This window comes from Prionailurus viverrinus, chromosome D2 (assembly GCF_022837055.1).
Source record: "Prionailurus viverrinus isolate Anna chromosome D2, UM_Priviv_1.0, whole genome shotgun sequence".
Lineage (NCBI taxonomy): Eukaryota > Metazoa > Chordata > Mammalia > Carnivora > Felidae > Prionailurus > Prionailurus viverrinus.
This window is the reverse complement of record NC_062571.1, coordinates 87,770,651-87,797,245: the sequence shown is the minus strand read 5'-3', so window position 1 is coordinate 87,797,245 and position 26,595 is coordinate 87,770,651. Positions and strand designations below refer to the sequence as shown.

Below are 26,595 nucleotides of genomic sequence, written 5' to 3'. Positions count from 1 at the left end.
ACAGCCCGTGACGCCTCATCGGAGCTGATGGAAGCACGGGGCGTGGGGGGTCGCAGGGCCTGCCCGCGCCCTGACTGTGTCTCTGTGCGCCCAGGTACAGAACGTCAACACGCCTCTGAGGAGGAGGCTGGCGCAGCTCCGACTCCACCTGGCGGAAGTGTCTCTGGACCTGCTGGAGCTCATCTGGGCGGAGGCCCTGGCCCGCCAGTTGGAGCAGAGCCCCGTGGAGAAGCTGCTGCTCAACTACCTGCAGAGCGTCAGTGACCACACCTCCGTCGGCTTGGTAACCGTCCCCGAGACCAAGGGGCCTCCCCCGCGTGCGGGTCTGCGGGGCCGTGCTGTGATGGCAGGGCCACCCCGGGGCGGCTGGCGGGAGGGAGCCCTGGGCCTGGCGGGCCTAGGGGTCTTGCCAAAGAAAGCCCCCCCGCGTCTGACGGTCGGTGGGGGGGTCTGCTGGCGGACTGTGCACGAAGCACTGTCCTCCCCAGGGCGTGCGTGTGCTTTGCCTAAGCACGTCGGCATGCTAAAGAGCTCCTCAAAGCTGAATTCGTGTTGTTAAAGAGCAGTCGAATTTGCAAAATACCTGAAGGAAACGTATTCTGCCATTTTTAGACACTTTCCTAGATTTCATGTAGTATGAGTCAAATTAATTTGACGTAACTACGGAGACGTGGAAGATAGCCCTGAAACTGAACTTGAGGCAAACTAAATTATTTGTTGGTGAGCCCCACCTCCGGGTTCTGCAGCCAGGCTTCCGTGACCTCCCGACGCCTCAGCCCCGGAGACCCCCCCCCCCCCCCCCCCGCCCAGATGCAAAAGGGAGCGTTTCTCAGAGTGCTCGGATGTTGTCCCTCCCGGGGGCCTGAGACCAGGGACTCGAGGGGCGCGACCCGGGGCCGCGGGGGCGGGAGGGGGCCGCGCCTCCCAGGGCCGGGCGAAAGTAACCGCAGGCGCTTTGTGCTCCCGAAGAAATGGTTCACCCTGAAGCGGACTCTGGCCCACGTGGTGCTGGCGCAGCTGGGGGCCCTGCACTCGCCGCGCACCGGCTTCGCGGAGCTCCGCGCCCGGCAGCTGGGCCTGGCGGGGAGGGCCCTGCGCCTGCTGGCCGTGCAGGCGGACCCCGTGCGCCCCACCGTCTACTGGGAAGAGGGCCTCTCGGTACGCGCTCCTGCCCTCAGCCCCCCCCCCCCCCCCCCCGCAGACCCCTCACCCTCGCGCGAGAACAAACCGTGTATCTAAGACTCACCTCCTCTCAGTAAGAACCGGGATGTCGAACAGGCCTCGAATTGTCCCTGGTTGAGAAGGTGGTGTGGCCTGGGGCGCCTGGGTGACTCAGCCGGTTAAGCCTCTGACTCTCGATTTCGGCTCGGGTCATGATCTCACGGTCTGTGAGTTAGAGCCGCGTGTCAGGCTCCAGGCCGACGGCACGCAGCCTGCTCTGGATTCTCTGGCTCCCTCTCTCTGCCCCTCCCCACCCCTCAAAATAAATAAATAAACATTGAAAAAAAAAGGAGGGTGGTGTGGCCTGAGCGAGGGAGAAAAAGGCAAGAAGTGGTCTGTCCGGTGTGACCAGCCAGCGGGAGAGAAACACAGACTGCTGGGGACAGACTGGAGAGGAGGGGGGGGCAAACACACAGGTGGTCCGAGGGCAGGACGTCCCCGGCAGCGGCCCGCGGTTCCTGGTGTTCCCCGCACCTCAGCAGCTCTCCAGGGAGTCCAGGGTGCACCCAAGTGCGGGTGCAAAACCCCCGCTCACGTGCACAGGGGACCCGAGCCCCCTTCCTCCCTCCCACCACCCACACTGCCTCGTGGAGCCGACACAAGGGCTTGTGGCCCTGCACTGGCCGCGTCGTGCACGCAGGCCCACACCCTTCTCTAGGGCCCCCTGCCAGGCTGCCCCACAGGCCGGGTGCCCCTGGGGAGCACCCCACCCCCGAAGGGACCCTGCTGACGCTGCTGCAGGGCTCCAGGCCACCGTCCTGAGTGCCTCGTACACACCCCTTCTTCCATCTGGAAGGCACCTGCCCAAAGGCGAAGGCAGGCTCATCCCCACAGACCTTGCTCTTCTAGGAAGACCCCCAGCCCCAAGCGGCTGAGCTGGCCCGACAGGGGCGCCTTCTCCATAGGCAGGTGCTGAGCTGAGCGGCCATAAGCCTCTGGAGACCATTCTGGAGGACGAGGCCGGCGAGGATCGCTGCAGGGACCCGGGACCCTCCAGGGCCGCCTCCCAGGAGCACGGCAGGAAGGGCTGGGATCTGCAGGTACGGCCCCTCCCACGCGCCCCGCGACGCCCTGCCCACAGCCCCGGCCTGAGCCTGTGTCCCTGCAGAGAAAGATGAAGCTGGCCCAGCGGTACCTGGCCCAGGCGTCCGAGGTGCTGCTGCAGTGCGTGCAGGTGGCCCTGGGCGGCTGCCTCCCGGACATCGCGGCGGCCGCCAGCCTGGAGATGGTGGAGTGCAGCGGCACCCTGGACCCTGTGGCCACCTGCCAGTTCCTGGCGCTGTCTCAGGTGTGGCTCTGTGCCCCTTCCTCCGGGCCCTTCTTGGCCACCTGGGGAGAGCGCCCCGGAGCAGCCCGCCCTCCCTCCCGCCGGCGCCCGGCGGGTCTCTGCCTTGAGAGCGGTGCTCAGCCGGAAGAGGGCGCTTCCGGCCACCGGAAGCAGTAGGGAAGGCCGCCCCCCACGCCCAGGTTCCCTGAGCCGCAGCCCCTGTTACCGACATCCCCGTTGGCCCGGCAGGCCTCGTGCTCTTGAGGCTCAGCGCAAAGGGGTGGGCGGGTGCCGGGAGCGTGGTGGCGGAGGGCCAGGAGCAGCACGGCCTCCCAAGAAGCCGGTAGCAGGAGCGGCCGTGCAGCCCCGTCCACCCTCGCGCGTGGGCGCCACCGGCCCAGGGCAGGGCTCAGGCCCCTGGGCCCCTCCTGTCTGGTTCAGAGCTGCTCGGCCTCAGAGATGATGCGGGACGTGCTGTTCACGGCCACGGACGACACCAGCAGCTCACAGCTGGCGGCCCTGCTGCGGCTGGAGCACCAGCTGAAGCGGAAGGGGAGGACGTCCACCAACTTGTTCGCGAGCGTGAGGCAGAGGCTGGCGGTCGTTTCCAAGGTGAGCGAGCCCCCCGAGCCGGCCCCGTTCTCACAGCTGTGCTGCGTCGCTCTGCTGTGGCCGCGCGGTTCTGGGGTGCCACTCACCCTCTGTGACCTCCTGGTTCTCGAGGGCCTCGTGGGGATGAGGGCCCGCCGCCTCGGTGACCCTACATCCCAGGCCCGCGGCAGAGGGCGGGAGCGACAGGACCCCCGAGGGTCCTCCTTCAGCCGCCGTGGAACGCTGCAGTCACCACACCTCCTGGTGCTGGGACGAGCAGCTGTGAAGAGGGGTATTTGAAGGAGCGGGACTCGGTGAAAACCTAGCAAGTCGGGAAGCAGCCTGGAGCCCTCTGGCTGGTCCCGCTCGCCTCCTTCCCTGTTGCTGCTGTGCACCTGTGTGGGTCTCACCTCGTCCCCTCCCTCCACGGCTTCCTGTCTCCCTCCGTCCCCTGTCTTGCTTGCAGTGAGGCGTCCTGTGCTCCATGGGAAGTTGAGGGGCGCCCCTGGTCTCTTCCCACCAGATGCCAGTAGCTCCCCCTCCAGTCGTGACACCCCGAGCTGTCCCCAGAACCGCCCCCTGCTGAGAGCCAGGGCCTTAGCCCCCGTGCTGGAAAGCCTCCCCCCTCCTGAGGAGCACTGCAGGCCCCAGGAGGTGCAGGGACCGCAGGCCGGTCCACAGGCAGGCCGTTCCCCACAGCCCAGCTGCCCACCTTTGGAGGACACGTCCGTGTGTGTCACTGTGGCTGGGGTGACAGTGACCCAGCACTAACTTCAGAGGAAACCTGAGGGACCATGTGCATCAGTGCACGTGCAAGGCTGAGGACAGAGCCAGACGCAGGGGGCGCAGGAGCTCGGTCCAAGACGAGACCCAGTCCGAGGTGGGATGAGGTCCAAAGTGGAACAGGGTCCATGGTGGGACGGGGTCTGAGGCGGGTCGGGGTCCATGCGGATCAAGTTCGAAGACAGGATGGGGTCCATGGTGGGATGGGTTCCAAGACAGGACGGGGTCCATGGTGGGATGGGGTCCGAGGCGGGACGGGGTCCGAGGCAGGACGAGGTTCGAGGAGGGACGGGGTCCATGGTAGGCTGGGGTCCGAGGCGGCCATCTCTGTTGCGGGTATTGTGTCAACTCCTCCTCCTCCTCCTGTTTCGAGGATCCTTGTGGGAGACCTGCACTGACTCTGGTCACAGACTCGGGGGTCGGCTGCACCTGGGGGTGGGGCGCAGAGCACAGCCAGGCTACCGCAGCAGCCACAGCAGGCGCCAGGTCAGTGGCACCAAACGCTGTCTTTAAAGGCCCAGCTGTGGACACACTGAGAGCAGGCTGAGCTCCAGCTCCCGAGAGGGGACTCTGTCCCCGTCTGTCCCCGCATCACTGCCGGCCCTCTGGGACATGTGGCAGGCTCCTGACGACACGCCTGGGGACAGCGGCTACATTCTGGGCTGTGGGGAGTTTGCCTGAAAGCTCGTGGAAGGTGATGAAGTCCATCGTGGTCTCATGGCGCCTGGGAAGTGAGGGCCGTCCTGGGAGGAGGTGGCCTCCGGGACCCCGGTCCCCGTGAGATACCCCCCACGTGAGGCCTCTTCAGAGAGCAGGAGCACAGCACAGGGAACACGGACCGGCAGAAGGCAGTCAACCGGAGAGGAGAGGAATCGAGAAGACAGAACCAGGGATGAGCGCCATGGGAGGAACTCTCAGCAGGCCAAGCGCACTCCTAACCGGAGTCTCCGGAGCCGGAGCCGGGAGAGGGAAATGCGGCCCCTAGGCGATACTGACATGACCCGATGGCTCGAATTTCCCCAAGCTCACGAGGCCACAGGCTCGGGACCGCCAGCAACCTTGCACAGGACAAACACAGGAAGCCGCACCACGTCCATCCACGTGGAACTGCTAGTGCCCAGGACGGAGGCCCCGAGGGCAGCGGGACCGGAGCCACAGGCCCCTGAACACAGGCCAGAGGAGACCGCGGCCCGCCGACGTGCAGTGGAGACACGCTCAGATGCACAGAAACCCAGGCAGTTTGCAGGTATCCTGCAAGAAAAGAAACAAGGAGGTGTCGGACAGGAAAAGTAAGTCCCCAGAAACACGAGGGAACCAAGAATACTCTAAAGGCAAACGTTTAGTGATAGGAAATAAAATTTGACTGCGTAAGACAGTGATTCTAACATCTTGTGGAGCTGAAATTATTTTGTGGAATTAATAGGCAAGACACTAAAACAAAGAGCAGGAAGGGTTAGATGAAGGGGTAGACGATGCCGAGGGTCTGTCACTCCTCGGGAAAGGTAAAGTTACATCTCTATTAGACTCTCATGAGCCAAAGGTGAATGTCTTAGTTCCCAGGGTAACCACTAAAGTAATGTGTGACTAAGTTAATAAAAAGGAAAAAACCAAATAATAGTATTTTATTGTCCCAAAGACAGGCAGAAAGAGCGGGGGAGGTGAGGGGATATAAAAAGCATGTGGTCCCAGTGGGGAAAAGGCAGAGCAAAGTAGACAGAAACCCAACGGGTTTGGGGTCGTAGTAAGTATCACAAGCCGAAGACCAAGGCTGTCAGAGTGGATGAAAAGAAAAACAAAGTCCAATTACGTGCTGCGTAAAAGGGGTACGTTTTACACACAAGGACCCGGAAATATTGAGCGGAAGAGATGAGAGAGAGCATCTAAATCATGAAGTTACTACTGACTCGAAAGCCGGGTGACCCGGAATCAGTCAACAGGGAATCACAATCCTAAACCTTCACATACGATGATGGAGATTCAAATACCCAAAGCAGAAGGGATAGGAATAGAGGAGCCCTGGACAGGCCCACGTCTGGCGGGAGGACCCGCGGCCACGTGGACGGCTGGACGGAGCGTGTACCAGAAGGGACCAGAGCCGGGCCGTGGCAAACCTGAACACGCCAAAAGAGCGAGATCCTCCCATTTGTTTTCCAACCACAGTGAGATTGAATTAGATGTAATAGCTGAAAGATACCGTTGCTTTGAGAGCATCATCATCGGTTAGTCAAAGAAGGAATCACGATGAAATTTAGGAAGTGTTTTAAACCGAGTTAGAGAATGAAAACACTGCATATCAAAAGCTGTGAGACTTGTCTAAAGCAGGGCGTAGAGGAAAAATACAGCCTTGACTACAGGGAGAAAAATCTTAAAAACGGTAACTAAGATTTTGATTTCTAGAGGCTGGAAGAAAAACACCTAAGAAAAATAGAAAATAAAAAATAAGAAATACAGCAACAGAAATAGTGAAATTTGAAAACAAACATACAATAGAGGAAACCAATGCTGATAAAAGGGCTCCAAAGAGAAGATTGATAAAGTTGATGAACATTTAGGAAGACCCAGTAAAGAAAAAAAAAAAAGGGAAAAAACCAGTAAGATTCCAATATCAGTACCAGAAAGACATCATAGAGACCCTTTGGACATCACAAGGCTCGTAAGGGAATATTCTCTTTAACCTTACTCCAGTTATCTTGACGATTGGGATGGAATAGACAAATTTCTCAAAAAATACAACGTACAAGCTGACGAGACAGAAAATCTGAGTAATTTATTAGCTGTTAAAGAAATTGAATCCTTTATTTTTTTTTAATTTTTTTTTATGTTTATTTATTTTTGAGAGACAGAGTGTGAGCGGAGGAGGGGCAGATAGAGAAGGAGACACAGAATCCGAAGCAGGTTCCAGGCTCTGAGCTGTCAGCACAGAGCCCGACGCGAGGCTCGAACTCGTGAACCACAAGATCATGACCTGAGCCGAAGTCGGATGCTTAACCGACGGAGCCACCCAGGTGCCCCTTGAATCCTTTATTAAAAACATCCCCACGAAGAAAATCCCAGACCCAGTTGGCTTCACCAGTAAATTCTGCCAAACGGTGAAGGTACAGATAACCTCCCCAACGCTTCTAGAGAATAGGATTACTTCCTCTTTCTTTTAAGGTCTGCTAAGTCTCCATACTAGAAACCTAGTGGTGGCACTACAAGGAAGGAAAATCTCTCTCATCGTCAGACACGAGACATTGGCCAGCCAGATCTTGGTCGTGCGTCAGCGTCAAATGGCCACGTTCCCCGTGGCTTCATATTAAAAACATCAACGTAGGGGCGCCTGGGTGGCGCAGTCGGTTAAGCGTCCGACTTCAACCAGGTCACGATCTCGAGGTCCGTGAGTTCGAGCCCCGCGTCGGGCTCTGGGCTGATGGCTCGGAGCCTGGAGCCTATTTCCGATTCTGTGTCTCCCTCTCTCTCTGCCCCTCCCCCGTTCATGCTCTGTCTCTCTCTGTCCCAAAAATAATAAACGTTGAAAAAAAAAATTAAAAAAAAAAAAAACATCAACGTAATTCACCATATTGACAGAACTTGATAAAGGACGTCCTTTACCCCGAGCAAACCTCAGCCTATCTGCTGAAGGGTTGAAAGATTTTCTCCAGCCAGGAGTGTTGGCGCCCCGGAGGCCGTGAGCGCTTCTGTCCCGCATCGTCCAGTGAGGCCAGAGGTGAAAGGAGGGGGTGAAGGAACAACAGTCAGCACAGAGGCCGGGAGCCCAGCCCGATGCGCCCATTTCGCAGGTCGTTAGAGAAGCGTCAGCTGCACTCCGCGTGCCAGGTGCAAACAAGCAGAAAAGGAAAATACCTGAGTGACACTGTCTTCAGTAGCAGCAAAACAATCAGTACCTGGGGGAAATCGGACACGAGGTGCCCCTGGCCTCTCCCCTGAAAACTACAAACCTTCTGAGAGAAATCCGAGAAGATGTGCACAGAGGAGGTGGGCTGTGTGTGGGCCGAAGGCTCCGTGCCGTTCCGACGACCGTCCGCTCTCTGTGGACAAAGGGACAGGTGTGTGTGCTTTCCTCCTTGGGCTGACTCTGGCTATGTTCCCCCGAGTTCGTAGTCAGTATCGCTTTCTAAGAAAGTGGCCCGTAGTTGATGATGAGCCAAAACCACTTGACAGGTGATCCCGTACCCGCCCTCTGTGGAGCTCATTCCCACGTACCTGACGTGTCACTGGGCGGACAGGAGTCTCCGGGAATGGCTCCCAGAGAGAGGGGTGCCCAGCACCGACCTGTCCTGATTCTCCTGGGCGGCCTTGTGAGCCTAAATGCCAAGTCACCCCAGGAAGACGTCCTATGGGCCATGAATCTGCAGTTGCCACAGAAGCCTCATCAGACTCCCAGCAGGCGTTTACCTTTTTAAGAACTGACGATCCAATTCTAAAATTTGTGCAGAAATGCCCACTTGCTATACAAAGTATCAGGACCTTGTTATTGACGCGATCAGCATGTTATCGACACATAGAGAATATATACACATACAGAGACAATGACCAGCGGCACAGAAGAAAAGTCTGGAAACAGACCCATCCACATAACGTCCAACATATGTCAAGGGTGACCCCGAGGGGCGAGGGCACCGTGGTGCAGATCCCGGTGACGGGACCGAGGAGGGCACCTGTCGCGATGAGCCCCGGGTGCTGCGTTTAAGTGTCGAATCACCACATCGTACGCCCGAAGCTAGCATAGCAGCACATGCTGTACTTCAATACAAACTTAAACACAAGCAAGCCCGAGAAAAGGCCCCCGAGCTCACATCCCGTGGTACTGGGGATGTGCTCCCGTCGGTGAGAAAAAGACACTCCCACAGGAAAGAATGACAAGAGTGGGATTTCACAAAAGATACCCAAATGGTCGGTAGACATTTTTAATGGCCCCCAGCTTCATTAGTTATTAGCGGAATGCAAAGAGGCCTGCATTCAGATGCTGCCAGACCCCCAGAGGCACTAAAACGGATCAGGTTCAGCAGGACCCGGGTCACACGGGTGGGGTGGGCCTGCATCCACGCAGCAGCCCCTCTGGCGTCTCGGTCTGTGCTCAGCTGCACCTGTGTCCCTGGCCTGCACCCCGGTGGAATGCCCCCGCGTGGTCCCCAGGGAGCACACGCCCAGGGCCCCACCCGCAGCTTCCCAGGTGGCCCAAGCGGGACTGCCACTGCCACTGCCACTGCCGGGAGAGGACAGAGGCTGGTGGCGGGCTCACTCCGCTCTCCAAGAAGCCAGTCTGGTCCCCAGCAGGGGGCGCTCCGCGCCAGCCGCCCTGGCTCCACCTCTGGGCGGGTGGGTGTGGCTGGGTCATGCTTCTGCTTTGTGCCTGCTCCGCCTGTAGGCTGGGACGTGAATGCAGACACCCGTCGGTGCTCGCCAACCCGAGGCTGGTTTCAGTAGCAAGTGGGGACCCGTGCTTGTGGGCCGGTTCCTCGGGACGGCTGCGGAGCGGGATGCGCCTCGGAGCCGGGGAGGGTGAGGGAGTGGGCTCCGGGCGGGATGCGCGCCCCAGCCAGATGCGCCTCAGAGCAGGTGCCCTGGGAGCAGGGTGCGCGGAGAGCAGGGGCACGCGTGTGACCACGCCTTGTGGCGTTCAGGGGACCGGGCGGAGGAACAGAGGGAAGGCACTAGGCTGCTGGTGGATCTTCCGTTTGTTACTTGTTTGGGTTCTTAGGCCTGCATGGGGAGGGCAGGTCAAGTTTGCGACAGAGGCCAAGAGGGTGCAAGCTGGGTGGATCCCAGTGAAGGCCGCGTGCGCCCTCTGCCCCCTTGTGGCGGCCGCGAGTCCTGCAGGGGTCGTGCCCCAGGCCGGCCTGGGCAGACCCCAGCCAGAGGCCTGGCACAAAGCGTCTGAGCACAGCTCAGGGACTGTGCCAGCATCTGGCATGGTCCGTTGATTCCTGTCTGTCACACGCAGGCTTGGCAAAATCTCTGGGTCACTGAGCAGCATTTTAACCACCTGAATGAAATGCCGCCTACCTTTCGGATTCTCTTTCTGCAGCACGGGCGGGACAGGTAAGGCCTTCTTGTCCCTGTTCTGGGGACGTTGGCCATCCTGTTAAGAAGTCTAGCGGAGCAGCGTGGACACGGCACTGTCACTGGGGGCGGGGGGGGGGGGAGGTTGTCACCATGCAGGGCACGTTATGGGTGCACCGAAGGCCCTGGCTGGACAGACACAGGCCAGCAGGTGCTCCAGGCTGAGAGGGGGTGGGTGCGGCGTCCCACCAGGCTGGCATGACAGGGGGACACGATGCCCGTGCACCTGCCGAGCAGAGAGAAGTCAGACAGCTCACGGCGACGACTGTGCCCAGATGGGTCTGTTTCAATTCTGCGTCTTGACTTGGCCAAGGCATTCGTGGGGAGGGGGCCCCGCCAGGGGGTGTGTGGTCCGCTGAATGGGCTCCCCGAGGGCCCCTCGAGCTGGGCTCTGACCCTGCCCCGTGTCCTGGCAACAGGACCCATCTGTATGGCGCTGCCTACGAGAGACCCAGGTCCGTCCCTGCGGCCAAAGGGAAGATGCTCCAAGCGGGCGGTGAGTTCCACTGCAGGAGGTGCTCCTCAAACACAGTCCTCAGCAGGGGGGCAGGTGGACCTGCCTTTCTCCACGGGGGGGGGGGCCTGAAGGGTGGGGGGGCTTGCTGGGTGGGGGTCGTCAAGCCTGTGAGAGACGGGAACTCGGGCAGAGACGTGTGTTTCCCAGGACCGGAGCCCAGCCTCAGCTGCCCTCGGGGCTGGTGATGCTCAAAGTCCCTGGGTGGCCCTCACTCGGCTCCACAATCTCTTCTCCCAGGAATCACTACTTCCCCCTTTCTTCCTTACACCTCAGGCACATAATTCCACTTCCTGTTTCAGGCTATAGACTGGGGGACACCCGCCTGAGCCCCCACTCTGACAGCCACCATGAGTGCCCGTGTGTATCGACTCCCAGTGTTCATGCACAGCCCCCGCTCCATCTGTCCTCGGCCCCTCAGACTATGGGGGGGGGGGGACAGCGGCAGTGTCGGTCTCCACAGGCTTCTGCAAGGTGGCACGGGTGGCCGTGAACCCAGCCACCTTCTCCTGCCTACTGGCCGATGCCCAGCAGTTCCGGGAGCTGACCCAGGTGGAGGTGACCAATGAGGACATGGCCCTGAACTCAAGCACGGTGAGGCCCCGAGCCCAGCTGCCTGGGCTGCTCCGTCACGAGGGCGGGACCAGGACCCCGGCCCGACTGCAGTGAGGTGAAGGAGGGGTGCTGGGTGAGCGGCACTGGTCATCCGGACCCCAGGCGTTGCCGGACGCCCAGGTCGGGGTCCCGGCAGGATGGCCGATGCTTTTCGACTCCTTGAGCGAGTCTGGTGCAGGTGCCTCCATGATGTGAGCAGAGGAACCAGTGGGGCTGGGGGCGCCAGGGCGGGCCCCAGAGGAGCGGGCGGCTGGGACCGGCAAGGAGTCTGGGGTCCGGTGGAGCCCGGTGCCTGGGGCGGGCCGGTGGGGTGCAAGGAGCCTGCTGTGCAGCTGAGCCGCGCCCCTGGCCACCAAGCTTTTTTCTGGAAGGGCGGGTCCTGCAGCGTCTTCCTCACTCTGTGTGCTAACTGGGCTGGGATTTTATGAGGCCCCCTGAAACGCTTCTGATCACGGCCTGATGTTTGGGCTGAGGCAGGAATTGGAAAATGCGCCTCCTGAGAGGGAAGGGCACTCTCTGCGGAAGTTTGGGGAAGTCCTGGCGTCCATGGAGGGGTACCTGAGGCCGCTGTTTCCAGTGCTCGGCAGCCCTGAGGCCAGGTACCTGTCGCGGGCTGATTGCGGAAGTGTTTGCTGTCTGAGCAGCTCCCGGCACGAGGGTGCAGGCCACGGGGTGGGGGGGCGGGGGGGGATAGGGCGGTGCTAGCTAGATGTCGTGGTCCAGGTGGGGGCGGGTTTCGAGCACAAAGTCCAGGACTCTCCTCGGGACAGGGAAAGGAATCACCATCTCTCTGTCCCCAGAAGTGATGCCCGAAGGTGCTGGGGCGGTCAGGAATAGGGGGCTGGGGGCCAGGTTGGCCAGGGCGGGGGCTCAGCCTGCAAGCCAGCTCTGACCCCAGCCTTCCCAAAGCCCAGCATGAGCTGAGTGGCCGGCGGTGGGCTGGGTGGGCGTCATTCCCACGTGGAGGTTCAGGTCTCTGCTGTGAAGTTGATGAGCTTTGCTCTGCCCTAAATCAGACCGTGCTGAATTCAGACGGGAAAGGCCAAAGGGCCCCTCAAATCCAGAATGCCCGACTCGGGGCCTCTGTCATAGGGAAAAAGTCCCGACTCTGCTGAAAATCTTTTCTGGGGGAACATCCCCACCACTCAGGTCTCCTCTGCCCCATGCCCTTGCAGTGCCTGGTGCCCGAACAGGGTGGGAGTGGGACACGTGGCCCGGGGTCCTGAACCCCTTTGACTTATTCTTGGTAGGGAAGGCAGAGGCCTTGGGCGGCCTTTGTTTCTGTCTGTGCCCAGTTATCCCTGCCCCCATCTCAGTGAGACCGGCCCCCAAAAGTGACACTCCCTGCCCTGATGTGAAACGGTCCAGGGAGGTGTTCTTTACATCCTTAGTACGTGTGATTTTCATGTGTTTTTAAAAACCTGAGGACGTGCCTTTGGCCTCCAGAACACAGGTGCCCACCGTTGTCGCGGATTCAGGGAGACCAAAGGGCAAAGACAAGGAAAGGAAAGTGTCCCTGCCCCGGGGTGAGTGAGAGCACGCCGGAGGGAAGGCTGGGTTGGGGGAGCCCAGGTGGGTCAGAAATAGGCGTCCCCTGAGGGTCTCCCAGGGCGCTGAGCGCCCACAGGGCGTGAGAAAGTCCCCTCAGGGGTCTGTGCGCCCCACGTACCAGAGCCCGGAGCGGGGGCTTCCTGCACCCGCAGACCTGCCCCTCCTGGGGGAGCTGGTGGCCCGCGTGGTGGCATACTGCCCGTCACCCTCGGGAGCGTGCGCCCCTGATGACACGAGGGCGCGACCAGCTTCTGCACAGGGACCTGCTGGCTCCCGAGTGAAGGGCGACGCGTGCTGGTCTGGCTGCCCCTGGGGAGGGGGCGCCCGGCGCCTGAGCTCCGGAGGCTTCCCGGTCGTCTCCACGCGGTCAGGACAGCCCCTCCGGTTTCCCACTCGATGGGCCTGAAAATGTGGGAAATGCGCTCGCGCCATCCTCCCAGCCCCGCGGCCGGAGCGGGTGTGACCACGAGGCGCCCATCTCCCACCCGGCACCTGCGATCGTGTCCATCGCTCTTGTTCGAAGGCATTTTCGTCTGTCTCCTTTTCTGGGGCCCACGCGGGGTCATCAAGCAGGAGGGAAGGGAGCGCGCCCGCCTCGGGTGCTCTGACCCGGAAGCCCCACTGGTGCCCCCTCCCCACGCGGCGCACCCACCTGCACGCACTCGCGGCTCGCGTGTCGCAGCACCAGCGGCTCCGCAGCCGGACGACAGATGAGGGCTGGGGGTGCGTGCGGCTGCGGGGCCGGTGGTGGTGCTTCCCGCTCCAGCTGAGGGGCCGGAGTCGGCCCACCCGCGGTCACCTTTGTCCGCTGGGATTCGGACTTGAGACCCCCAGACGCAGCCCTCGCTCACCGCAGTAATTTGTTTCCCTTTGTGCATACGGTAAATTCGACCGAGGGGCCTAGGGGCCTCACCCTCACTACCATTTACGCCTGTCGGAAAGGGCAGGGTTTCTCTAACTGGCCAAGCAGGGCCCACGTGATCCTCCGAGGGTTCCGTGGTCACGTGGAGAAGCTGCCACATCACAGGTGCAAGGCTTCGTCCTCTGAGAGGTGGCTCCCTGGTTCGGAGTCGTGGGTTCCAGGACCTGCTCCGGGAGGCAGGCCCTCAGACCTGCGGAGGCCCGGCCATCCTGTGACCTAGGCTGCGTCCGGCTCGGAGCCGTGACCCAGCTGTGCCGTGAAAACCAGCGTCCTTCCCCCAGACGCCCCCGCGCGTCCTGCCGCCCCCCTCCCCTCCCGTCACAGGCTGAGCCGAGCTCAGACTTCTTCCTGTGTCTCCAGCCGATCGGCATCAGCGGTGACGGGCAGGCCCGCCCAGGGGTTTGCGCGTCCTCGGGAGCTCGTCTCCTGCGGCCTCCGTAGCTGGTGCTGCCCTGTCCACAGTTGAGCCCGAGGCTGCGAACGACGCCATCCTCATTGCGGACAGGCATCTTCTGGAGCTGCCGCTGGAAGGTCTCTCCGTGTTTGAGGAAGGGGTGGACTCCGTGGCCCGAGAGTTTTCCCTGCAGATGCTGTGGAGCCGCCTCCGTCGAGAGGAGACAGGTGAGAGGTGTCCTGGGCCACAGTTAATTTCAAAATGGGACTAAGTTACCTTCACGTGGACTCCTGGCAGACGGTCATCATCGGCCGTGGCAGCGCTTTACTAGGCACGCGTGGGTTCGAGGTATTGCAGAACCCCTGGTGTGTGCCAGGTGTCTGGGAGTCACGCCGAAGGGGGCATTGAGCGTCGGCCGTGGCCTCTCACGCTTGGGTTTGAAAGGCAGGTTGGCAGCCAGCAGCCGGTGACGAGCTAGTCACGGGCTAGGTGGCGAAAGGTGATGCCCGGAGGTTCGGGGGCCGGGACGCGGGCCTGGGGGCAGCTGCGGACTCCGGCTGACCGTGGCCTGTCCGCGGGCGCCTTTCACGCAGGTGCGCCGGGTATGGGAAGGCCCTCCCTCCGTGCCGTCCCCGGCAGACACGCTGCACTTCAGTGAGTAGGAAGGGAGGCTAAGAACAAATAGTTTGCACCTTCACCTGCATCCCGGATGGAGCGACAAGGGCCACATCTGCCCTTCCAACTGAAAGCAGGGAAAAGGCGACGTAGAGGGAACAGCGGCTTTGCGACGCCGGAGAGCGGGCACGGAGCCTGAGCCCCGAGAGGGAGCCACGGGGGACGCGGGGCCCAATGCGCCAGGCCCGAGCCCTGGGAGGGGAGTCCTGGGATCAGGGACCGCCAGTGTCCCCCCAGAATTGGACAAAGACTGTAACCCCGTGTGTCCAGAAGTTTCCAGAAGCCCCCGACATGAGAAGCGGAGCGGAGACTCCAGGGAAGGCGGTCAGACTGATGAGCCCCCGGCGGCATTTTAACGGCGTCCAAGGCAGAGCAGCCCCTTGCAAGATGGAGGCAGGAGGTCACAGACAGATGGGAGGAGGCGGTGCTGCTGCCTCTAAGGACGGGGCGGCGCCCGAGCCCAGGCTGGAAAAGGTGGAGCCCGTCGTGCGCAGCCCCAGAGGAAGCAGTCCTGGGCAAATCGTCCGCCAGAAGGACTCCTCTGCACAAGTGTGAGAACCACGTGTGTGTTGCTTTAAGTCCCTCCACTTGTGGTCACTTGTTACAGCGGCAACGGTTCACACCGTGGAGTGACAGAAACACTGGCTAAAGGGGAGGTGAGCCTTCCTAACGCATTGCCGAGGGGTGACAAGCAGAAGCGTCCGACGGCCCAGGCTGGAGGCAGGTTCTCTGTGCGGTGAGTACTCCCAGTACCCGTCTACGGACAACCACAGAAGAAGGGAGTTGCCGCACAGAGTCCACGCTGGTGAAGAGGGAAAACGAACGAGAGAAATGACGCAGCCGTGGGGCTGCGAGAGCCGGTGACGGGGAAGCGCACACAGATCGTGGGACAAACACGAACCAAACAGTGGGGCGACGGGAGTTAATCCGTCTAGATCATAAGTAAATACACAAACGGGCCACACACCTGCCCACTGAGTGACGGCGTGGACAAGGGGACGTTGCGCACACAGGTGCCGTGTGTACGAGAGACGCGGCTAAACCAAAGGACACCCCACGTCAGAAAGAGATCGTCAGGGTGACCGGAAGGGACAGCTGCCCACTGCCACGTGGAACAGGCTCCACAGCCAGAGGCACTCCGGGGTGGGGTCGTCACACAGCGGTAACGGCTGACAGCCTCGAAACATGTGGAGCAACACCCGGAACCATCCCAGACGCCAGCGTGGTCGGCACGGAAACCACTACCAAAAGGTGGCTTTCTTGAATCCCCATTTGGAAATTTAAAACCGCACCCCTGCATTATCTCGTGGGACTCAGGAGAAGCGATCACAGGAAGGCCCCAGACCGCTAGTCTCTGGAAGCGTAGAAGTTGGAGCAAGAACACAAAAACCTCAAGGCAGAGGAGAGGGGGCCGCAAGCACATGAGCAGACACCAACAAAGAGACAAAAGTTTTTAAAAACTCGTAAAATAGACACATTCCAGTGAGAATGGTCAAGAAAAACGTGGATGGGGCACAAATGCACAACGTGAGGAGTGAAAAGAGACTCCGACCCTACAGATGCATCAGAGATCCGAAAGATGGTAAGACAACGCTACGAGTGACCTTACCAAGTATGTTCAAGCGCGCAGCCGAAGCAGGCCGAGTCCTGGAAAACACAGCTCGTGGACTCAAGAAGGAAAACTCCGCATGCTCTCCTAACCAACAAAGAGGGGAGACTTACATCTGCTGTTGAAACCGACCGGGTAGACTTTCCAGAAACAGCTGATGTCAATCTTAACAAATCTCCCTGAGAATAGGGAAAAAGGGCCACCCCTCCAGCCTCTGATGGCCCCACACCCCCAAACTGCCAAGAACGGCACAAGAGAGAAAAATATGACTTTCATCACCCATTCTGACCTTGAAAGTTATAAGCGTCATTAAATTAGACCAAGGGAAAACGAACTTAATAAGCATCTTAGTCACTGCAGAGAAACAGCGTTTCTTAAAATGAATGCATTCGTAATAGAAATTCTTAGCAAACCGGCTGGGAATGAACACCGCTCGCCCTGGCGGAGGGTCCATCCGGGTCCCCAGCAAGCCGCCTTCTTGATGGCACAGCACACAGGACGCGGCCAGAGCCTTGCTCTTCCGCCCGTTCCCTCCTGGCATGTGAGTGCGCCCACAGGAATAAGAGACGTGAGGGCCTACAGAGAGGAAGTCACCTGTCACTATTTCCAGAACTTGCAAAAGAATCTACAAGCCAGCAGAGTAGTGAGGTGTAAATGCTCTTGCAGGAGGCAGGGAGCCAGCAGGGTCCGGCCCCGCGACAGGGCCGCTGCAGCAGGCACACTGGCGGGTGCCCCGCGTGGTGTGTGAATGGCCAGCCAGGTGGGCCTGGGGGTTCTCTGGTGCCTGTTCCTTTCTCGAGGTCTCCTGGCTCGGGCCTTTGCCAGTCCCGCGAGCCTTTACATGGGAGAAATCGCTGCTTTCACAACTTCAGAAAAATTAAAATCAATCGTTGTCACTACTTCTTGGGTTTTTTTTATTGAGATGAAATTTACAGAATGTAAAATTAACCCCCTTAAAGTGAACAGTTCGGGGACATTTAGCGCGTTCACACTGCCTCATGTCTCCACCTCTACTGGCTCCAAACACCTTCTTTTCTTGTCCGCAGCCGACGGGACTGTGAAGAAGGAGGGCAAAGGCAGACAGTTCAGGAAGAGAAATCCAGCTAAGAAGGGACACAAGGTGGGCAGAGGAGGCCTCGCCGGCCACAGGCAGAGGGCCCGGGGAGCCTGGGGTCCGCCTGCGGGCCACGGGGCCCCTAAAGACCCTTGTCTGTGGAGCAGGACGCTGCGCCCCGGCTCATCACCCCCGACTGCATCGTGGTCGACCCCGACAACTTCAAGTGTATCCTTTATCGGCCAGACCGCCCGGGACACCCAAGCCTGTGGGCTGTTGCTCCTTAACCCAGACCCAGTCATCGTGGACCCCTACGAGGAGGCCCGGGTCATAGGCAAGTGCCTCTCACGGGCCCTCGACGTGCACACACAGGCCACAACCCCCCCGTGGGCTCCGTCGCAGCGTGGCGTGGGCTCAGCGCCGCGGCCTCTGCTCTCGGCTGCCTCCCGTTACCCCGACCACGCAGGGGGAGTGGGGCCCTGGGGCCCGGACGCACACCTGTGCTCTGCGGCCCTTCCTGGCCATCACAGCCAAGTCAGGACGTCAGTTGTACGACGAATGAGCCCCTGAAGCGAGGTCCGGTGACCCTCAGGGCCCGAAACGTGACTTGGTGCCGTCCCCTGTAGCTTTAAGTATTTAGTTCCTTGGGTTTTTCTTTTGCTAAGCTGGTTTTCAGAACCTCTTTAGGAGAGATTTAGGGAAGGGAAGGGGCACTGACGTTTCCACAAGTGATAGACGTCGACTCCACCGTGTCCCCGTCTGTGCGCAGCAGGTCCACCACAGCCACACGAGGGCCACGCTAGGTGCGCACCAAGGGACACGCCAAGGCCACGCCGCGGTCACACCGGGGCCTGCTGCTGCCTGTAGCCCCTCAGGGTTCCACGTGTGAGACAAGCTCCTGTGTCTGGTCCCCATTCAATTTGTGTTGCAGATATGCGGACTCCTGTCTCCGTAACCCGGGAAATTTTGGAAAGATTCCGAGACTCGTTCACTGCTCTGTGGGTGGGACACCTGGGAAACACGCACTTCCCGAGGTCGGTGTCTGGTGTCTGGAGACACGGTCCCCCATCGAGCCGGTTTATGTGACCCACCAGAGGGGTGCTCCCCACACTCGGGGGGGTGGGGGCGGTGGGACCACTGGCTTCCGTCTCCCCCTGGCCCCTCGCTTCTCCCTGTTTCCCTCAGCCTCCCCCCAACCCTGAACCCCCATTTTATCCCGGGAACCACACTCCCACCCCACCCCCAGAGGCTCCTGTGGTCTGGCCTTTGGTCATCGTGCAGTGGGCTCCTGGTCCTCAAGGTGCCTGGATGGCGGCGGGGGGGGGGGAAGGGTCATTGTCTTTGTCCCACTTTACAGATGAGGACCTGGCACCCAAGGGTGTACTTCTGCCCAAGGTGCAGGGTGTGCCCCAGGCTCTGGCACTTGGTTGAGGGAAGGCAGGGGAGAACCTGCTGGGGGCAGGGGTGGGGGGTGCTGGGCGGGGCTGTGGGCAGGCGGGGCCTGCGGGGGGGGAGGGCCGGGGCTGCAGTGGGATTGTGCCCTGGGGCCTGCTGGGGCTGGTCCTCCGGCAGCTGCGCAGAGGCGTTAGTGGGCGTGGCCTGTGGGGAGGCGCGCGCGTGCGTGTGTGTGTGTGTGTGTGTGTGTGTGTGTGTGTGGGCGGGGCCTCCTGGAGTGGTGCAGAGCGCTGGCTGGGAACAGGGATGCTCACCTGGGGGTCCTCTCAGAGACCTGGGAGAGGTTGGCCATTAGGGAAGTGTCCTTCCAGCACTTTCCAGAGCCGCTGCACAGTGAAAGGAGGGTTCATTCCAGGGACGGGATGTAGCTTCTCAGGAGAACCACATGGGTAGAACCCAGGGTTGAGGGCAACAGGGGGCACCAGGGGGGTGGACATTAGTTCTGCCTGAGCGGAGGGGTGGGACAGGGAGCAAGGAGCACAGGACGGGCTTTGCTTTAGAAACACGTCCCGAGAGTTTCTCCTGCCCGCAGCTGCAGCCCTAAGGCCTCAGGACAGACCCGGTCCTGGCTGCCGCAGCCAGGACCCCCTGGGACGCCCCGGGATACCTGCTGCCTGCCTGGCTGCATCCACCCGGCCACCCTCCTTCCCTTTGCAGCCAGGCCGAGTGGGAGCAGCTCCTGGGCAGCTGCAGTGGCTTCTTCTTCTACGGGATGGAGAGCTTCCTGTCCCACATAGCGGTGGAAAGGTTGGCTGCCACGAACCTACAAGGTGAGACAGCCCCTCGGCGCCCCCAAGCCTGACTGTCTGCCAGGACGACAGGAACCAGCACAGACACGGAGCAAGGCCCCCGCGTCTCCATCAGGCGTCGACTGTCTGATGAAGGGCTCCAAGGGCTGGCGGCTCCCTAGAGGCACGGCCGAGCTGTGGGGGAAGCCCCTCCTGCCCTCACCCCCCTCTTGCCAGTTCCCAGCTCTGGACCTGGCAGGCCCAGCCAGAGTTAGGGCCTGGGTGGGTCGTCCCCCGGGGCTGTGCCTGCAGGGTCCGGGAGGGCTGGGGTGGGCATTTCCGGAACACGCTGGTCACCACTCCTTGTAGTGTAACTGTGGGCACCCTGGGCCTTGTGGTCCCTCTGGCTGTCCCCTGAGGGCTTCTGAGTGGTGGTCTGGCTCGCCCTGGAGTCGCCTTCTCCTCAGCGGGTGGCTGGATGGCTGACCGCCCGACACAGTCGCTAGGAGAGCCTTTTCAAGGACCCCTCGGAGATGCCCTCAAACTGACCCGCTGATGGCAGCACGTGGACACTCGTCCCGTGGTCAGGGCACCTGAACACCGCCCCCCTCCGCCGCACACGGCCACCTGGTACCTGTCTCCTTCCCAGCCCCCTGGAGATGGGGGTGAGGCCAACACACCGCCCCATCCCAGAAGCCTGTCACCCGGCAGAGTCCTCGCCCCAAAGGGCAGCAGAAACAAGGCCTCTCAAGCTTAACTCCAAGCCTTCTCAGACGAGATGGTGTGCGAAGTCACCATGCGCGCGTGGGGCCGACAGCACCCTTGGTGCCCCCCTCCCATTCCCGACCAAGGCTTGTCCTCACGCATGGGAGGTCCCGCCTGCCCCTGGGGCAGCCCCCCGAACCGCCCTCAGCCAGGCCACCGTAGCAAGTGGGGAGTCCACCTCTGTCCCGTGTGGCCCCCTGCACATCCATAGCCAAGTGTCACACTTCAGGCACTGGCACCTGTTTCACGGGCCCACGGGGCCAGGGTGACCGACTCTCACCATGTGTGTCCAACTCCACCCCCCCCAGCCCCCCCTTCCCCCAGCAAGACCGGGGCCGAGAGCCTCTGCTGAGCAGGGGGGCCAGGCCATGGCCCAGAGGGTGCCGCCCAGCCCAGCCCGCTGGCACAGGGTCCTGTGAAGGGTGTGGGGTTCCCGAAGCAAATGCTGCGCCCGCAGGCTCAGGTGGCCGGGGGGCCTTGGAAGAGGGCCCGTGGACGTCAAGCCCCAGCCGGGCGAGGCCGCTGGCCGCCTCCACCTGGGCGCGCGGCGGCTGAGCTCTGCCTCCTGGGTCCCGCAGAGTGCCAGATGATGGTCCTGCTGGACCTGACGAGGTCCTGCGCAAGCATGCAGCGGCATACGGAGCACTCGGACAGCAAGAGGTGCCCGATGTCCCCCCCGCCCCCGCCCCGTGCCAGCAGCCCCGCCTCCACATCCCTGACTGGGGGGCTCGTGGTGGGGGCCGGGGGGCGTGGGGGGGAGACAGAGCCCCACGAGGGAGCCAGGACTCTGCAGTCTGCCCCGACCCCTTCCCTGGAAGAGTCTGGCGGGGGCGTCGTGGAGGCGGGAGGGCAGCCCCAACGCAGACCCCGAGGACAGAGGGCGGCAGCTGGGAGGGTGCCCTGGCTTCAGGGCTCCCCACGGGGCCGGGGGGGCCGCCGAGGTGGCGCAGCAGGGCCCCCGCCTCCCGACGGATGCCGCGACTCCTGGCTCCACTGCCATGCTGGGAGCGGTCCGGAAGGGTCTGGCAGCACTCCGGAGGCTTCTTGTTAGATGGCGTTTAATCTGCCGAGGCGGGCGGGGTGGGGGGTGGAAATGCGTTCTCGATTCTTCCAAGAACTCGGAGAGCTGTCCGTCGAAGGACACGTGCCCCACTTGGTGCTATGCGGGCTGTGCACTGGGGACGGTTCAGGCGGTCACACTGGACCGTGGTCCCCGCAGTGTGGCCCAGCTGTCCCTGGAGAGGCCCGTCGAGACTGCCGTCCTTCTGAGTCTGGTGGGGGTCAGGAGCATCCTGGCAAACCAGTGGCCGACCTTCCTGCAGGACAACGCGCTGCGGGCCAGCGTCCTGTGGGAAAGTGAGTGGGCGCGGCCGTCCCCTCCCCGGGAGCCTGCCGGCGGGGTCCCTGGCCAGCCTGAGGATGTTTCTTTCCTAGATCTGTTGACAGCTGGCAGGCCCATCGGGAGGGCCGCCCATCTCCTTCGGCAGACGGGAGCTGGGGACACGAACAACCATGGTAACGGAAGCTGTTCCACATCCCCGCTCATCCTCTGCCATGCAGGGCCACCTCCCGGCCTGTGTCCCCGCCCCTTGTCTCTGCCAGTGTCCCTGCAGCCCCACAGCCCCGTGTCCCTGCCCGCAGCCCCGCAGCCCCGCAGCCCCGCAGCCCCGCAGGCTAGGACGTCTGCCTCCTGTCTCTGCACAGGCTGACAGCAGCCTCAGGGACGCCTGGCGTCCTAAATCCTTAAGGGAGGCACCCTGGCTGTTAGAACTGCCCGTCTGTCTTTAGAACCGTCCAAGTCACATAAGTTCTGAAAGCCCAGGTGTGCTCCCTGGGAGCGGGGGCCCCGGGACTTTGTTCTTCAGAGCAGACAGACACCCCTTCACACCTTCACGTAAGGTGCTGGGGCTGAAAATAAACACGACGCCAGCCATAGCTCGAGCAGTGCGTTAAAGGAACAGTCTGCCGTAACTAGGAGAGGTTTATCCCAGGGTGACTTACCACGAAGTCTTCAGACAAACAGCACAAGGGGTTACGTGGTCCCCGGTGCCCAGAACGCAGTGCCAGACGATAAGCACGGCTTCGGTGGATGGAGGAGGGAGGGAGGGCCTGGCGTCAGCAGGTGCATGAAGGTCGATGGCGTCTAGAGAGAGCCGGTGGCGGAGGAGCCGCTGACTTGCGCTGGGGGCGGCAGGAGAGGAAGCCGTGGCTCCTGCGTGCTCCGTGGTCCCGCGTTGATGCGCATTGAAAGGAAGGGACGGCACCGTGATTGTCATGCACACCCTGCCCCCAGTTAGTGGTGGCGGCCAGCTGGTGCCGGAGGAGGCCCCGAGCTGCTGGAAGCTTCTGGACGCCTCACACTCAGAGTGGGGAGGTGGTGCGGAGGGGACGGGGGGGTGGGGACACTCGGTGTCCCGGGTGTGGGCGTGCGGCAGGGCCCGTGTTCAGGGCTACGTCTGGAGGCAGGGTCGGGAGCACCCCCGCCCCCCGTGTGCGTGAGCCTCTCTCGGGCCCCGGGCGTCCTGCCCCCAGTGAGCTGTGCCGTCCTCAGATGAGTCTCCGTGGACCTCCAAGGACCAGCTGCCGTCCTTCCAGCCACAGCTGCGCGGCTCCGAGCGGCTCCCCGTCGCCCTCAACTCGGTCCTGTATGGGCTGCCACACCTGGCCATTGGGTGACTCCCCGAGGACACGGACCTCGACGGTCCCTCTGAGGACCCACCGCCCACCCCTCCCCACCCCACCCGTAGGCGCCCCTCCTCCAGCGGCCTTGTCCCCGAGTCCCAGTTCTGCACAGGGTCACGCCAGGGCCTCCCGGTCCGGCTGCCTCTGGGGCTGCCTCCGTTCCCCCCCCCCCTCCGCCGCATGCACCGGACCCTCGTGGAGGGGAGGGGATGCCTCTGGGGGCTCCGCAGGGTGGGTGGGGCGAGGGGTGCTTCGGGGCTGGCCCCTCAGCTGCCCGACCCCCAGATCCCTCCCCTGCCCCAGGTGTTCCCAATAGTCCCGTGGTGGGGGGGGCCGCCTGGACGCGGGGCTAGGGGCTGGGACAAGGGGTGGCCTCCGCCTCCCACGGGTCCTCAGCAGCAGGTGGGCCCTTTGGAAGACAGCCTCCCTGGGGTGAGGCTCACGGTCCCCGGAGGCCCACCCTGGCTGCCGCGCCCTGGCTCCTGGAAGTTTATGTGCTTTAGTAAAAACGACTAAATCACTGTGGTGTGGCACCTGTGGTGTGGTTTCTGTGACCCCGGGTACGCAGCTTGGCTCGAGTCCCTGGGGGGGGCGCTCGGTCTGGCACCATGCTGTGGCGGGGTCCAGCCAATATTTGCTGAGTGAATGCATGAACGAATGAAGTCAAGCCCGGAGGAGGCCAGCAGGAGGTGCCCGTGGACGTGCCCTTGAGGCCGGGCCCCCAGGAGGCACCCGGAGGCTCCGTGTGGGGCAACCACATGTGCGCTGGAGTTCCCCAGTGTGGGACACACAGCCACGTCACCTCCCCCAAAGCTGGACTTCCAGCCCCCCCCCCCCACCCCCGTGGGCAGCACCACACGCAAGGACGGCCCCAGGAGAAGCCACTGTCCCAGGGTTGAACACCCGGCCAGAGTTGAGGGTGGCAGGAAGACAGGTGCCGTCCTGGCCCACGGGGAGCCTCGCGTGTCCCAGGGGTCTCCCAGGCTGCGGCCAAGGGGTAAGGGAGAGCCAGCTCCATGTGTCTCTGGGGTGAAGCCAACCCCGGTAGAGGGTCCGTTGGGGGGGCGGAGGGGGAGGGTCAAATCTCCCCAGGCACTGCGTCCTGGCCAGCAGCCCCTCGGACATCTGCCAAGGCCAGGCCACAGAGTGTCTTTGTCCCCAGGAGCCCGGCAGCAAGGCCCGGGCACGCTGGCCCTGGGGGCCACTGAGAACGCCCTCTCCAGGCCTCTGAGCACTGGCTCTGGGGCCACCTGGGAGCCAGAGGCAGCCACCCAAAGGCCAGAGGATGCCAGGTCTCAGGCCAAGTGACCACTGGTCACCATCTGGGCCGAGGCTCGGGAGCTAAGCAGACAGACACGGTACAATGCTCGAGGGTTTGTCCCCTGGCACATGCGAGGCAGGCAGGTGGTTGTACGTCCTCCCGACCCCGAGTCCTGGACGCTGGTGGCAAACCTTTGCCCGCAGCAGCACGGCCTCCCTGCTCTGGGCCAGGGGGGTCAGCACCGGGATCTCCTGGGTTGGGGCCTAGGACAGGCCAAGTACTGAGGCGAAAAGCACGGAGGACGGCCACCGCGAGGTATCCCAGTGCACCGACCAAGGCTGCTGAACTAAACAGTAGTGACCACAGCAAATGCTAGGGAAGGTGCAGGGGGACGGGCGGGCAGGTGGGACAGTGCAGCCCCTCAGGGCGACCGTTTCCCGGGAACTCTGCACACGGTCAGCGCGAGAGCGCGTCCCAGAGACACGAGACGCCGTGCACACACCCGCGCCTGCCTGCTTACAGTGGCTTTGCTCCATTAGAGCAAACGCTCGAGACCGCCCGAGCGTGCCTTGCCTGTGAAGGTTAGACCGGCTCTGGGCATTTATCCGTGGAGCTCAAATGAGGAGGGACCCACTGACCCCTGCAGGGACTTCAGAAGCACCACGCGGAGTGCAGGAGCCCCTACCAGCGAGGTCAGACACCAGAAGATGCCATTTACGCAACGCTCTCAAGGTGACAAAACCGCAGAGCGGAAGGACAGACTGGTGCTGCCAGGGGTGGGGACAGGCACACCAGTGCCTGGGGGGAGCAGGAGGGCGTCCGGGAGCGGCCAGAGATCTGTGCGCCAGAAACCACCGCACAGAGCTGCACACACAGGAGCTCCGGCCCCTGCCGACCCGGCCAAAGGGAGCGCGGTCCGCGGCCCGTGCGCGGTGCTGCGCCTGCGGGTCTGGTCTCCGGCTTCAGCAGCCACCCCTGGGGAAGCGGTGGGAAAGGTGCCATCGACACTAAGTTCACAACTGCCCGCGCATCATCATTCAGCATAAAAAGTCGAAAAACAACTCATCTTTGATAACATTGAGAGGTGGTGATTCCCCTCTTTTTGTTTAATTTTTTTTTCCTTTTCTCCGACACATACACATTCTTCTTCCAGTTAACAAAAGAAGCTAACTAATGATTGGGGAATAAATTCAAATCAGGGCAGCCTTGGATATATGAGCTTCCTTCTAGAAAGATGTTGGCACGCACCCAAACAACAAGAATAAAAGCCTCTGGAAATATTTCATCCGTGCAGGACCACATTTTTTTCCTTCTGGTGCGTCTGCTCCCGTGAGCGAGATGGAACGTGAGCGCCGGTCCGGGCATCGGAGGCTGTGAAATAACTTTCTGAATTATGCCCCAGCAACATAACAAATCACATTATCAATTAGCTTCTGTAACGCAAGTGGCATTCCGTAATATATTCAAGCATGAAAAAATTGCAAAGGTGGAATTTCTGTAACCCTAAAAACTATAAGGAGAAAAAGGATCACTTGGAATTTATTGGTGATAAAAGACAGAACGTAATTGGAACCGGACAGCCCTCCCAGGAAGTGGGACCAGATCTGCACGTTCAGAATGTCGCGAGGGCCCTGAGGCTCCAGGAGACCGCTGCGCCCATGCCCCGGCCCTGCCTTCCCTGCACGGGGTGACCCTCGCGGGGCGGGGGGTGGGGGGCGGCCAGAGGGGAGTCTGACCTTGAGCCGGTCGCTCTCGTCTCGAGCCCCGTCTTCTCCTCTGGGAAGCGCAGCTCCAGGGCTTGGACGTCAGACCCGCGTGTCGCCCCCCCCCCCACCCCCACCCCGGGCCGGCCGCGACGGGGCCCCTCACTTGCAACACCTTGCAAACTCCGACGTGTTCTCTGCTTATCAGTCGCCTTTTTACAAGTTCCATTTATTAATTTATGTCTTGAAAATGGTGATTTCCATGTTTTCAAAACAAGGACTTTTTTTACACAATATGTTCTACTGTGGGGAATTTGTACTCACAGCCCACACACGGCGTTCTGACGGACCGCTGGATGTCTCTCCAGCCCGCTCCCGGCGTGCGGTCAGCCCGTCTCCTGTGTTCTCCCTCGGCACCACGCAGGACCCCCCATTTCAAGTTGTGGAAATCAGAATTCTCGTCAAAGCATCTCCGCCCTCCAACGGGCCGCTTGCCAACGCGGGAGACCCAGCACGGCCGGACAGGGGGGCCTCTGGGCACGGACGGGGGTCTCCGCAGATGGGCCAGGGCAGTGTGGGGCTCCCACCTCACCGCGGACGGGGGCCCGGGGCCCGGGTCAGCCGGAGTCGGCACCTCGCTCCGGCCAGGACCCCCGCGGGGCTCGCATCCGTGCCACCTGTAAGGTGGGTCCCGCGGCCCCGGGACCTGTGTCAACCTCGTCCCCGCGGAACAGCATCACCC

General features: G+C 61.8%; 1 protein-coding gene across 6 annotated transcripts in view; it reads left to right on the top strand.

The window, feature by feature from the left end:
* CFAP46 (cilia and flagella associated protein 46) overlaps positions 1 to 23,378 on the top strand; it is a 97,340-nt gene extending 73,962 nt beyond the window's left edge. For 4 of the 6 annotated variants that reach the window (XM_047825386.1, XM_047825387.1, XM_047825385.1 and 1 more), the window contains 20 exons: positions 95 to 283; positions 970 to 1,158; positions 2,127 to 2,261; positions 2,330 to 2,509; positions 2,930 to 3,100; positions 9,807 to 9,904; positions 10,345 to 10,421; positions 10,903 to 11,033; positions 11,532 to 11,653; positions 12,501 to 12,580; positions 13,990 to 14,148; positions 17,252 to 17,325; positions 17,427 to 17,487; positions 17,558 to 17,593; positions 18,191 to 18,293; positions 19,372 to 19,484; positions 20,786 to 20,867; positions 21,427 to 21,563; positions 21,642 to 21,722; positions 22,759 to 23,378. In XM_047825386.1, the coding sequence (XP_047681342.1) occupies positions 95 to 283; positions 970 to 1,158; positions 2,127 to 2,261; positions 2,330 to 2,509; positions 2,930 to 3,100; positions 9,807 to 9,904; positions 10,345 to 10,421; positions 10,903 to 11,033; positions 11,532 to 11,653; positions 12,501 to 12,580; positions 13,990 to 14,148; positions 17,252 to 17,325; positions 17,427 to 17,487; positions 17,558 to 17,593; positions 18,191 to 18,293; positions 19,372 to 19,484; positions 20,786 to 20,867; positions 21,427 to 21,563; positions 21,642 to 21,722; positions 22,759 to 22,883 (2,343 nt within the window). In that variant the 3' untranslated portion in view covers positions 22,884 to 23,378. Of the gene's footprint in view, positions 1 to 94; positions 284 to 969; positions 1,159 to 2,126; positions 2,262 to 2,329; positions 2,510 to 2,929; positions 3,101 to 9,806; positions 9,905 to 10,344; positions 10,422 to 10,902; positions 11,034 to 11,531; positions 11,654 to 12,500; positions 12,581 to 13,887; positions 14,149 to 17,251; positions 17,326 to 17,426; positions 17,488 to 17,557; positions 17,594 to 18,190; positions 18,294 to 19,371; positions 19,485 to 20,785; positions 20,868 to 21,426; positions 21,564 to 21,641; positions 21,723 to 22,758 lie in introns of those variants that run through there. The other 2 variants (XM_047825388.1, XM_047825389.1) reach the window with 2 other exon arrangements.
* Positions 23,379 to 26,595: the final 3,217 nt, after the last annotated feature.